This window comes from Lynx rufus, unplaced genomic scaffold (assembly GCF_022079265.1).
Source record: "Lynx rufus isolate CCGP_SWC_20201006 ecotype Redwood Valley unplaced genomic scaffold, mLynRuf1.p SCAF_3, whole genome shotgun sequence".
NCBI classification, from domain to species: Eukaryota; Metazoa; Chordata; class Mammalia; order Carnivora; family Felidae; genus Lynx; species Lynx rufus.
The window spans coordinates 30,111,091-30,124,580 of record NW_025814845.1 but is presented as its reverse complement, the minus strand read 5'-3'; the positions used below and the strand labels follow the sequence as shown (position 1 = coordinate 30,124,580).

Below are 13,490 nucleotides of genomic sequence, written 5' to 3'. Positions count from 1 at the left end.
AGCGTCCGACTTCAGCCAGGTCACGATCTCGCGGTCTGTGAGTTCGAGCCCCGCGTCAGGCTCTGGGCTGATGGCTCGGAGCCTGGAGCCTGTTTCCGATTCTGTGTCTCCCTCTCTCTCTGCCCCTCACCCGTTCATGCTCTGTCTCTCTCTGTCCCCAAAAAAAAAAAAAAAAAAAAAAATTGGCTATTTATTTAAAAGGGAAAAGTAATTAAATGGTTCTACATTCTTGACTGTATAATGATTAGTGCTTTCTATAGGCATATAAGAATTGATCATCCTAATGTATGACTAAGTTAATTCCAATTTACCCTCCCAAGTTTCAGTTTAAGGGTTATTCCCTAGGAACTCTCCCTGAGGTTAGGTTACCTCACCCCCACAGTTCTCCTTATTTAAACTCAACAAACATACATACAATTGTCAATGTGTCACTGCCTTACTAGACCATAATTTAGTCCATAATAGCATAGACCATATCTTACTAACAAACATAGGTGGCATTCAATAAATATTTGTTGAATAAGTGGAGAAAACGTAAACTTAAGAGTTAACCCACACTGATACAGACGATGTCATATATAATATTGAATAGATGCTCCTTGAAATCTTTAACAGGGAAAACTACAGAATAAAACAAAAATAGATTGCCTTTCCACCATCTTATTTCCCAGTTTTTGGCTTTGACTATTACCCCAAATCACAACCTGACTACATTATCAACACTTAAACAGAAACCCAACTTCGTCTAGAGGCCACCTTTATCAATATACTATAAAGTCCCTAGTCTCAGAAGCAGAATAAGCAGTATTACTTTTACAGTGATTGGGGATGAGCTCCCTGGCACTTAAAAAAGTCCTTAAACTCATGTGGGAAAACAAGTGCTTCCTGCTTACCTGGCAGTGTGCTAAACAATGGAGAACTGAAAATGTAAGATAAGTCTCTGCCTTCAATGACTCACACTCACAGTTCCTAAGAGCCAGCAGATAGAGATAAAGCACCTAAGTAAACACCTAAGGATATAGCCAAAGTATGAGCAAGCCTATAGATACAATGTCTGACACATCTAACCACCTAATACCTCATTCAATCACCCAATGACTCTAAGATACACACCCAAAATTCTTACCTATGTACACCAGCAAAAGCTGGAAAATAACCAAATGTTCAACAGATGCATAAACTTCAGTATATTCTATATAAAGAAAAAAGGAACTACTACAAAATGATTTAAGAAAAATGAAGCACAAAATGTATTATCACTGCTGAAAAGCAATAGTATCAGAAATCTACACTTGAGTATGCCAATTCCAAATAGGAGAGTCCACACAAAACAAAGAAACCTACAAATACCCAGTCACTTGAGAGAAGGTTACATATACTAGTCCTGCATTTGTAATCACTAGAAAAATATGTAATTGCAAAAAGGCTGAAAATAATTAACCGAGTTAACAGGCCTGCCCTAAACCTATGCAAAGGTTTTGCACTTTGGACAGCAGCTCCAAAAAAATATTAGGTGCCTATCAAAGGTTTTTTTGGCTTAAAATATGTTTTTTTAATGTTTATTTTTGAAAGAGTAAGCATGAGCAGGGGAGGGGCAGAGAGAGAGGGAGACAGAGAATCCAAGCAGGCTCCGTGCTGCCAGCACAAAGCCTAAGGTGGGGCTAGAACTCAAGACCCGTAAGATCATGGCCTGAGTTGAGTTGAACACTCAACTGACTGAGCCATCCAAGCACCGTGGCTTATTTTAAATGTTACTAAGCCCACACTACATTCCAGGCACTATACAAGGTGAAGAAATAAAGATGAGTAAGTATCTCAAGGAGCTCAATGATATCGAGTAGGAGCAGAAAAACATATGTACAGTTACCAATACAGTAACTGCTCTAACAAAATCCTGACTAAGTGACACTGGAGAACAAAAGTAAACTGTGTTTTCATGAGAGATTTATCAGGAGAGGCATCTTAGGGTAAGTAAATTTCAAAAGGCAAAGGAGGAGGTAAGGGCTTATCCCAGGCAGACACAGCACTAAACAGTATGCAATTTAGTGTAGCTGAAGGTCTGAGAGAGTGAAGTACATGTAGGCATGCAACTGTGTTGAGACTTGACAGGATATAGGTCAGGAAAGATACACTAGAACAAAAGTATACAAGTTTTGACTTTGTACAGTGGGCAGTAGAAAACCTAAAGGAAAATGACAAGATCATATTTTAAAAATTAAATTCTGTGGCATGGCACTAGGAGGGTTGAACAGAGGTTGCAGAGAAGTAAGTGTAAATAAGCAAACAGTTTTACTATAAATAGCCCATCTGAGCTTTGCAAACCTGACCTAGAGTGTTTAAAAGGAATGTAAAAGAGGAAACAAAGATTTAGAAGATAAATGGAGAATGGGAGAAGAAATCAACTTACCAAGAGTAGTGACACAGGGGCCCCTGAGTGACTCAGTTGGATAAGTGTCCAACTCATGATTTCAGCTCAGGTCATGACCTAATGGTCATGAGATCAAGCCCTGAGTCGGGCTCTGTACTAGGCAGGGAGCCTGCTTAAGATTCTTTTTCCCCCTCTGCTCCTCTGTCCCCTTCCCTTGCTCAAGTGCATGTGTGATCTCTCAAAACAAAAACAAAAAAATAAATGATAGTATTCAAGGAAAACCAGAAAAGCAGGATCAGAGTAACCAAAAGAGGCAAGTTCTGATACAGAAATGGAAGTGAAAGGTATACAAAATGGACCGCTGAGAAGTTAGTCTGATGTATCAGAAGATACTGGTAATGCCTGAAGTAGCTTCCATATGATATGGTCAGGATAAAAGCCTGAACGCAGAAGTTAAGGAATACCAAAAACAAAAAAACAAAAAAACAAAAAAAAACCGGGGGTGGTGGGGTGGGGAGACAGACACCTGTGTGCCTCAGTCAGTTAAGCATCTGACTTCAGATCAGGTCATTATCTCACGGTTCGTGGGTTCAAGCCCCACGTCAGACTCTGTGCTGACAGCTGGGGAGTCTGGAGCTTACTTCAGATTCTGTGTCTCCCTCTCTCTCTCTCTCTCTCTGCTCCTCCCCTGCTTGTGCTCTGTTTCTCTCTGTCTCTCAAAAATAAATAAACGCTTAAAAAAAAAAAAAAAAGTTAGGGAATATAACCTATATTTGTTCCTATAACCAAGCATTAAATATCTTTAAAATAATCAAAGTAGGAAAAGATTTCTTAAACAAAATACAAAAAGCATACCATATAGGAAAAGACAGAAAAATGTGACTTCTTGCTTTCTTTCAAGTAAATTCTACCCCCAATGTGGGGCTTGAACTCACCCAAGATCGAGTTGCACACTCAACTGAGGCAGAGGTACTGCCCAAAAAATGTGACTACTTAAAAATTAAACTTCAGTTAGATAATAAATATGACAAAGTTAAGCAAAATAAGACAGTCACAAAAGGACAAATAACATGTAATAGTCAAATTCATAGACAAAAAGTACAGTGATGAATTCCAGGACTGGGCAACAAAGAAGTAAAGAGTTTTTGGTGGGAATTTCACAGTTTTACAAGATGAAATGAGTTCTGGAAATGGATGGTAGTAATGGTTGTACAATGTTAATGAATGCCGTTAAAACTGTACACTTAAAAATATACAAGATGTTTAAGTTTTACATGTATAGCATACCACAATTTTAAAAGAGCCCAAAAGTTAAAAAAGTCACATAATGTAAATACATATAAATACATATAAATACATAAAGAATTTCTGCAAATCAATAAGAAAAATACAAACTATCCAAATTTTTTTAAATGGGTAAGGAATGAAAACACTAAATTCACAAAAGAACGCCTAATGGCCAATAAACACAAAAATATGCTTAATATCTCTACTGGTGAAGGAAATTAAAATTAGAATAAGCTACAATTCCACATCCATCAGACTGACAAAAATCTGAGTCCTTTTTTAATGCTTATTTAGTGTGTGTGTATGAGAAGGGGGGGAGAGGGAGGGAGAGAGAGAGAACGAATCTTAAGTGGGCTCTTCACTATGAGAGCAGAGCCCCACATGGGGCTCAATCTCTCAAACCCCAAGATCATGACCTGAGACAAAATTAACAGTTGGAATCAAGAGTCAGACGCTTAACCAACTGAACCACCCAGGGGCCCTGACAAAAATCTAAGTCTTACAAATGTTAGGTCACCAGAACCTATACACCACTAGAGAAGTGTAATGATACAATCATCCATAGAACAATGAAGCAACACCCAGTGATGTAAAAGATGCAAAACACACACAGATCCTGCAATTCTACTTCCTAGGAAAATTCTTATGTGCCCAAGAAAACATAATAATGTTTGATTTTTTCTTTTTTTTTTTCTCTTTTTTTAAAGGGCTAAATGTTGAAAGTTCATGCTGCCCATTGAGAATGAATAAAGAAACAAACAAAACCTGACGTGGAATTCTACATAATTTAAAGAACTAAAGCAATATGCATTGCCATGGACAAATTCTAAAAAAAAAAAAAAAAAGGCTAAGAAGAAAAGTTGCCAATTTAGAATATTAGTCAACTATGAAAAAAATTTTTTAAACTTTTAAAAACACTAAAAAGTATTTTTACACTCAAAAATACTATGGTTTCAATAGTAAAAACAAAAGTATGAATGGAAAGGATATAGGCCATCTTCTGCACGTGATTACTTCTAAGAGAATGGAGTAGGGAAAAGGTTACAAAGTGATCTTCATCTGTGTTTTATTTCTTGGGGGAAAGGGGAGAGTTAAGAGTTAATCTAGTATGAGAGAGTTAAGATCTGTTAAATCTATACCATGGACATAAAAGATGTTCACACCGACTGTCTTCTAAACTTCTAAGTGTAAAATATTCCATAATTAAAAAAAAATCTTTAATAATAATGAGCAGGAAGCAAGCAGAAGATATGATTGTACACTCTTTTTTACACCTTAATCAGTAAATGTCTGGGAGTCAGAGACCTGGTTTCAAACCCCTGTTCCACCAATAAATTGCTTGATACTGAGTAAATTATTTAGTTTCTTCAGAGCTCCAATTTTCTAATCTGGAAAACAAGAATAACATCAATCTCATAAGGCTGCCATACACATAAAATGGCAGACAACATGCATTAAACTATAGGTATTTATTATTTTAAATTTGTAATAAAAACAAAGAACTAAAGGAAGAAAAAGGGCAAGAATTTTGGATGAAATGAAGTTATCTCATCTCAGAATTACTAAGAGACCACCACAGATGTTAGATGGATGTGACTGCCACTTTCTAGCTTCCAAGACCCAATTTTAAATTAGGAATTAAAAAAAAATTTTTTTTTAATGTTTATTTATTTTTGAGACAGAGAAAGAGCATGAACGGGGGAGGGGCAGAGAGAGAGGGAGACACAGAATCGGAAGCAGGCTCCAGGCTCTGAGCCATCAGCCCAGAGTCCGATGCGGGGCTCGAACTCACGGACCGCGAGATCGTGACCCGAGCCGAAGTCGGACGCTCAACCGACTGAGCCACCCAGGCGCCCCTAAATTACGAATTTAAAAAAATAAATAAATAAAAAATAAATTAGAAATTTTATGAAGAGATTGTAGATTACATAGACCATAGAATTAGAATCTGGTTTTCTTAGTTCAGTTCAAAGCAACCAAAGCCATATCAAGAAATCCCAAATAATCCACTGTATTATCTGAAAGGCTTCCAAATAATGTATTTCTTTTTCACTTAAAAAGATCACATTTTAACAAACTCTTCCCCAATTTTTAACTGTCTCCTAAAGAAAGATTAACACCTTGAGAACAAAACCCAGATATATTCTTCTGAATTCCCCTTGGCCACAGGTTGTTTGCAAACAGATGACAAAGAATCACTATCAGAAGTACTAAAGCTCCTTCATCTTAAATCTTTTCTTGAGGCAAATTCTCATAGAGCTATCACTACACCACTGAAGGATCCAAGAACAACAATAAGCAGAATATGAACATATCACTAACTTTGGTATCTTATAGGCTATTCATTTATATGTCCTAGGCATTGATCTAAGCACTGTACAGATGCTCTTAATCTTCCTACATTCTTACAAATAAGAAAACTAAGATACAGAGTCAGTGCTGCAGGTTAAGTGTAGAAAAGTCAGGACTCAAATCAAATTCTGAAGCCCACGCTCTTAATCACTAAGCTAAATTTACTGTATCATGCTTAAGGAGTGAAATATCTCTGCCTCCTCCCAAATTTAAGTTCTAACACCGAAAGGGGAAAAAAAAGCAAGATATACTTAAATACAATAGCCAATATTAAATTGTCACTCTTACTTGAAGTTTTATTAGCATTTATAGTACTATTCATGAAAAAAAAAAACAGTACCAGGACACCTGGGTGGCTCAGTTGGTTAAGCATCTGACTTTGGCTCAGGTCATGATCTCATGTTCATGAGCTGGAGCCCACTGGGCTCGCTGCTGTCAGCACAGAGCCCGTTTCGGATCCTCTGTTCCTCTCCTCTCTCTGTCCCTTCCTCACTCTCTCTCAAAAATAACATTAAAAAAAAAAGTCCAGTAAAGTGACCATATATAAAGGGTGGAATGGACTGGTATGCAAAAAGCCTGGGTTAGTTAACCAGATCTGTGTCACTGAACAACAATCAATCTCTCTCTAGGCCTGTTTCCTGATCTTATAGATGAGGAATTTGGCCTAGATGTATGGTGTCTTTCAATTCTAATACTCCATGCATTTTAACATGTTTTCTAAGACACTATTATATGTAGTATATAGTATATATGAGTAGATATATATAGTACACTATTAATTTAAATTCAAATTAACATACAGTGTAGTATTGGTGTCAGGAGTACAACCCAGTGATTCTTCGCTTACATACAACACCCAGTACTGATCCCAGCAAGTGTCCTCCTTAATGCCCATCCCCCCACCCACCTCCCCTCCAGTAACCCTCAGTTTCTTGTTCTCTGTATTTAAGAGTCTCATGGTTTGCCTCCCTGTTTTTATCTTCTTTTCCCTTCTCTTCTCCTATGTTCATCTGTTTTGTTTCTTAAATTCCACTTGAGTGAAATCATGTATTTGTCTTTCTGACATTTCGCTTAGCATAATACGCTGTAGTTCCATCCGCATTGTTGCAAATGGCAAGACTTCATTCTTTTTCATTGCCAATAGTCTGCTGTACACGTTATGTATGTGTATGTATATATATATACACACACCACTAATATATTTTTTGAACAAATATTTTAAAGGTTATCTTTTGAAAACCTTCAAAATTAAAACACATATAGTATACACTTGTGTCTATTCTTTACTCAAACATATTTAATCTGTGCTATTAGAAGTCCGGAAAGTGGGGCGCCTGGATGGCTCAGTCGGTTAAGTGTCTGACCTTTGGTTTCAGCTCAGATCATGACCTCCCAGTTTGTGGGTTTGAGCCCTGCATCGGGCTCCGCACTGACAGTGTACAGTCTGCTTGGGATTCTCTCTCTGCCGCTCCCCTGTTCCCATGCTCTGTCTCCATCGCTCTCTCAAAAAACAAGTCAGAAAGTGACTAGAAAGGGGCAGTTGGGGGTTCCTATGGTGCTTATAATATTGTTTCAGATCTGATCTGGGTGCTGGTCACACCTTATTGTTAAATTTTACTTTGATATGAAAAAGGTGTTATTTCCTAAAGATAACAGTGAAGATACTTAGGTGCTAATTCCACAACCATGTTTACAGTATATCAGGGCTGTGTATGCAATCTTTCAAAATATGTAAATGTGTCTCTTGCCTAATTTTCGCCAATCATCTCTGCTCCCTAGTTCCAATTCAGGTGCCTACAGAAAAAAAAAATGTACTTATAAATTCCAGTATTCCTGTAATTCCTCTGGCACTGTCTTCTGAAATTTGAGGTCAGTCTTAACCTTCCTTTGGACCCTAGCTCAAAAACCTCCCTCCAATATTGTACACCTGAAACTAAGATAACACTGTATGTTAACTAACTGGAATTAAAATGAAAACTTAAAAAAAAAAAAGAAAAAAAAAAACCCTCCCTCCATACACACACCCTCAGAACTCCCATAACATTTACCCTTTGTATTTAACTAAGTTTTAATCTATCTCCAACCAAGTCTCTTGGGGCTATGGTCAATATGCTCAATAACTGTTAATATCATTATTTACTGGAAAATAAGAACACATATTCTTTACAAAACGGTGACAAGCTAGGGAATCCCCTATGCATTTAAATCTATGCCTGATCAGAGGCGCCTGGGTGGCTTAGTCGGTTGAGTGCCCGACTTCAGCTCAGGTCATGATCTCATGGTTCGTGGGTTCGAGCCCCACGTCGGGCTCTGTGCTGACAGCATAGAGCCTGGAGCATGCTTTGGAGTCTGTGTCTCCCCCTCTCTCTGCTCCTCCCCCACTCATGCTCTGTCTCTCTCTTAAAAATAAATAAACAGTAAAAAAAAAAATTTAAGCTATGCCTGATCAAAATCTTTATAATAGTGAAATAAAACAAGAAATGCAACCCAAACAGTATTACTGAGCCAGACTCCTTTTTTTTTTACCCAATCAAAAGCTTTCCTCACTCAATCCACACAGAGAACCCCATAACGCACACTATTTAAGTTATACAGAGCTGTAACTTATGTAACTGTGAAAGCAAACCACTTTTGTACTCTTATTAAAAATATCGTTCAAATTCTGGTTACATTCATTTTCAGCAGGGAATTTCACCTTTCTCTTTAAATCAAAAAGGAAAAAGTTTACAAGAAAAAGATGATCATTAATTTACAAAGGGAAAAACTTAAAAGTCTTAAAAACAAAACAACATTCAAAGCTAGTAATAGCCATGTTATAAAATTTTTTGTACCTTTACTGTTCATTCATCCTTTCAATAAATTATACCACACATCTTACATAGTTAATAGTCTGAAACGTTCTTCTAAAGAGTTTTTTCTATAGCAGTGGTTCTCAACATTTGGCAAAGTCTGCAGACATTTTTAGTTTATAACTGGCAGGGAGGGTAGGGAGGAGGGTTGGCTATGCTACCGGCCACCAGTGATAGAAGCCAGGGATACTGCTTAACATCCTACAACTCAGAGAGCCACCCACAGCAAAGAATTCATTATCAGCCTAAAATGTCAACAGTGCCAAAAATGAGGAACTATGGTCTACAGTAATCAAGACTTTAACTTCTAAAGATTTGCCTACTAGCTCTATAGATAAAATATGTTAAATTTAAAATGACACTAAATACAAAATCCATTTAAACACTTAAAAGAAAACTTACACAGTAACAGTTTTCATGAAACCAATTTTTAATGCCACAGATTTAAATATTCCCTATTGGAATCCTAAAAAGAATGTTAGCAAAGTGCAGCTACAATATGAAAAAACTACAGGTAATATATAACACAAAAACAAACAGTACGTGCATTGACCTAAGGGCATTTTACTTCACTGAGCTTCAAATTTAAAAGGATTTTGCGTATTGAAATGCAAGTAAATCTTTAATTACAGGTAACACTTATTTTAATGTTTAAACTATTAGATTGGTTTAAATCCTTTAACCAGTAACACAAACCAGTCTCAACTATTTTTAAATAAAGTATGCCTATCCTTGGAAAGTCATGACAGTGTGATACAATATAAAAACTAGGAGATCTAGATCCAAACCCAAAACCTGTATGTTTACAGACAAATTATCTAACTTCTTTGAATCTCAATTTCCTCATCTAAGAAATAAGAAATCTAATTTAAAGAATTGTTCTTGAAAATTAGCAATAATGCATAAATAAATGGTACTGAGAGCCACTCTACAAATAGTGGTTATTGTTAACAGCAATAATAATTAATAACACAATCTGTGAATATAGATTATAGTTTTATTATATCCTCACAATCAACACTTATGTAATTCGACTCATAAAGTAACTATAAAAGGTACTTTAATCAATTTCCCATTCCTGGCAATTTGAAATACTACTTAAAATTCACACAGATTTAAAATTAATGTCTGACACATAAAAGGATGGATTTCCAAACAGTCTCCAGGAAAAAAAGGCCTAGATGCCTTTATTTATTAAGTAAATAACATATTTGCATGTCTCAAAATTCAAAAGGGATCCTCTGATGCCAGTTACCCCAGACACCCAAATCCTTTATACATAACTAATACATTTTAGCCATTTCTCCTCACTAATCCTTTCACCTGCAGAGACAAATACACATATTTCCCCCTTCTTCCAACACAAATAGTGGCCTCCTCCACACTATTCTGCACCTTGCTTTTCACATTTGATTTATCTTGGAGGCTATATTTTAATTAACACACTCCAAGAATGCCCACTTATAACTTCTTAAGGTCAGAATCAGCAGATATCAGCTATCTTTATAAAAGAACTTAAAAAAAAAAAAAAGCCCTTAAATCAGTCAGTATTCTTAGTAAATACAAGCATATGAAACAAACTTTGTAAACTGGAGATTTACATAGATGACATGATGAAATACTTGATTACTTGACCAGACGCTCAAAATACTGCATTTACACACTTAATAAGGAAACATGTGGATTGTACAAGTCCTTCAAAGAGCTCCAAATAAAAAACCAACATAATACACTTATAGAACTGGGCCTACTAAAATAGGATGAAATACAATATTGGTTAAAATAAAGCTATTTATTGGTTATAATCCAGATTAAATTATTTGACCCTTTTCTTAATGTTCTTTGCAACTTCTTTTCTGGAAGAAGTTTCCTTCCAAATTTATAAAGGCACTCTTCTTAAAATAATTTGTGTTTGCATTTCCTGTTCTCTTCGTCTGAGAAACTATAACGCTTACTTGAAGCCAGCGCTCATCATCCCTTACATATAAAGAGCAGTGTTATTTTAACAATAGGCATTGCGAGAGCAATACAAGATTTTTTTAAGCTTTAATTGGAAGTACTAAAAATATGGTGAAAGCCTCCTCATATAAAGCAAACAGACCATATGAATTACAAGCAGCAACTTACCATTTTTAAGTAATAAAAAATAAAGTATTAGAAGTCTTACATTAAGTTTCAGGCATGTACAACTTCATAGAAAAAATGTTTTAGGCTGTTGGCAACAGTATTAGATGAATCTTTCACTAGGAACATATATGTCAACTGTGCTGGAATATATTTTCTTGCAAATAAAAAGTTAGAATCATTGTTTCACTGTTTATCAGTACAGACATTTATGACCCTATTTCTGCACTGTACCACAAAAAATACAAAGTCATCCTTCCATTCAGAGTTTTGGCACTTGAACAAATACAGAGGTCAGAGTTCATACACATGCTCTGTAAAACAGATCATTATTTATATACTACAACCTTCAGTAAATCTGCTAGTATTTGTTATTTTTAAGTAATTTTAAAGAATTATATTCTCCAAGTCTAATTGGAAAGATAATAACTGTAGAATCAGTGATATAAAGCTCAAGTGTTATCATTTATGTTAATTACTCATCACATACTTAGAATGCTGAATTTCACAAATCTTTGGGATTATCAAAGTTCAACATAAGAAAAATACAAATAGCAATGATACATTCTATAATGGTATGTGACATCTTGAAAATAACTATTTCAGTATTACTTTTTCATCTCTGTTAAATCCAAGGAGGAAAAACTTGACATTCTTGTTGATTTGGGTATGAAAAATTGTACTGATAACTGCATAGTTTTGAGTCAAATCACTAGGATGTTGTGAATATGTTATATACATAAATATGGCCAACACTAAAGTATTTAAATTCCTCAGGACTCATAAACAGCTTGAGACCCAAAAAAAAATTTTTTTTAAATAATTTCAGGTTACATCGGGATAAACCTACTCAATAAGGAGATATAATAATGTACTAATATCTGGTGAAATCTCATGTTTTAAATAGGGCTGTTTTTCAAAAGAAGTTAACTATGAGGGACATCATAATGAAGTTTCATGGCACAACCCAACAGTCACAGAGGCATTGTGTTAAGAGAGACTCTGATATGTAACTTGTAAACAGTATTTTGAAATAAGCTACTTATACTCTCCATTATTTTTTCCTAACGAAAAATATTTAAATGCCTTTAATACACCAAACAACTTGCCTTCACCCAGTCAAAAAGATTTAGATGTCAACAGAAGAGGCCTAGGAATGGGGGGGGGGGGGAGCGTGAAAACGAGATAATCTAATTTGGAATTAATTTCCTACCTCAGGTGAAAATTCCCTTATCCCCCCATTCAAATAAAATAGTATTCCTTATGTCTCCTCTTCTCTCCCAACACCGAACTAAGAGGAGTAACTCTGATCGTCTCTTTTCATCAACACCTAAGATCTTTTACCGTTCCTTCCTTCCTTCCCTAAGGAAAGGGCAGTGGAGGCCAAACAGGCTATAATACAGAATACCCTTAAAAGTGTGGGCCTTTGAGCAGCGCGGCTCTCCGGATCCAGTTACCACCTTTCCCCTTCCCCCAACCCACTTCCCGGGTTTTCTCAGGCTCGGCCTGCTCCCTCCACACCCTACAGCCACACTTCCAGCTGTTGCCACAGCCTCAGGGCTCTCTCTAGAGCTCACACCCCTCCAAGAAGTGCCCCCTTCTCCATCTGCCCCCCAAACCGTGTTCCTCTCCAGACCACCCGCCCGCGAGACGGTCCATCCCAGGGCCCGGGGAGGGGAGGGGAAGGCGACGGAAGCAGGGGGAGACTGCTGCTTCCCCACAGGCAGATGGGCGACCGCAAGGAGGGCCACCCAGGGGTTACCGGGGACACTGAAGTCGCTACTGGAAGAACCCTCCCACCCTGGGCTGAGGTGGGGGATGTCCGGGAGTTCATTTCTGACCTCCTCGCTCTTCAGCACCTCCTTGAACTCCCGCTTGATTCGCTGCACCGCGATGTTGGCCATGTCTCCGCCCGCAGCTGATTCGTACCCGCCTCCTCCGCCACCGCTACGACCACCGCCACCGCCGCCACCTCTTCCACCACCGCCTCCTCCCTCGGCGACTCACACCCGAGCACACGAACGCTGCCACCGCCACCCCGGCCGCCGCGCTCTCCTCAGTGTGGAATCACCTCCGCGCCCGGCCACCAAAATGGCGCCGGATCCGCGCATGCGCAAGACGCTGACCCGGCCGAGCGGCGCAGCCGCTCCCGTTGTAGCCCCATACGCCTCAAACGCTAGCCCGCGCCGCGCCGCGCCGCGCAGCGCGTCTCTGCCGGAGCTGCGGCCGCGTGGCTCCGCCCTGCCGGCGTCTGGGGCCAGGAGGGTGCGGCTTCCGCGCTGGCCAGCCTTGCCCGGGCCTCTTGGGTCCTCTCCTGTGCCTCCGCCCCTCTTCAGCCTCTGTGGTGTGGTCGTCGCTTCCAGCCGTGGCCTTTGACTGAAGGCTGAGCCCGACCTAACGGGTTCACGCGGCCCCACTCGGCTGTGAGCGCCGTCCTGACTCAGCCAGTCCCAGAACCCACGGGCTTAATGTGCCTGGTTGTGTCTAGTCTATAAAAACACCATTCCAGA

At 38.4% G+C, this 13,490-nt stretch overlaps 1 protein-coding gene across 2 annotated transcripts in view; it reads right to left on the bottom strand.

Moving 5' to 3' along the window:
• The window catches only part of UBE2K (ubiquitin conjugating enzyme E2 K), a 71,690-nt gene extending 58,609 nt beyond the window's left edge, over positions 1 to 13,081 (bottom strand). The window contains exon 1 of one of the 2 annotated variants that reach the window (XM_047090536.1): positions 12,822 to 13,081. In XM_047090536.1, the coding sequence (XP_046946492.1) occupies positions 12,822 to 12,884 (63 nt within the window). In that variant the 5' untranslated portion in view covers positions 12,885 to 13,081. The remainder of the gene's footprint in view (positions 1 to 12,821) is intronic. The other variant, XM_047090537.1, reaches the window with a different exon arrangement.
• Between the last annotated feature and the right edge of the window lie 409 nt (positions 13,082 to 13,490).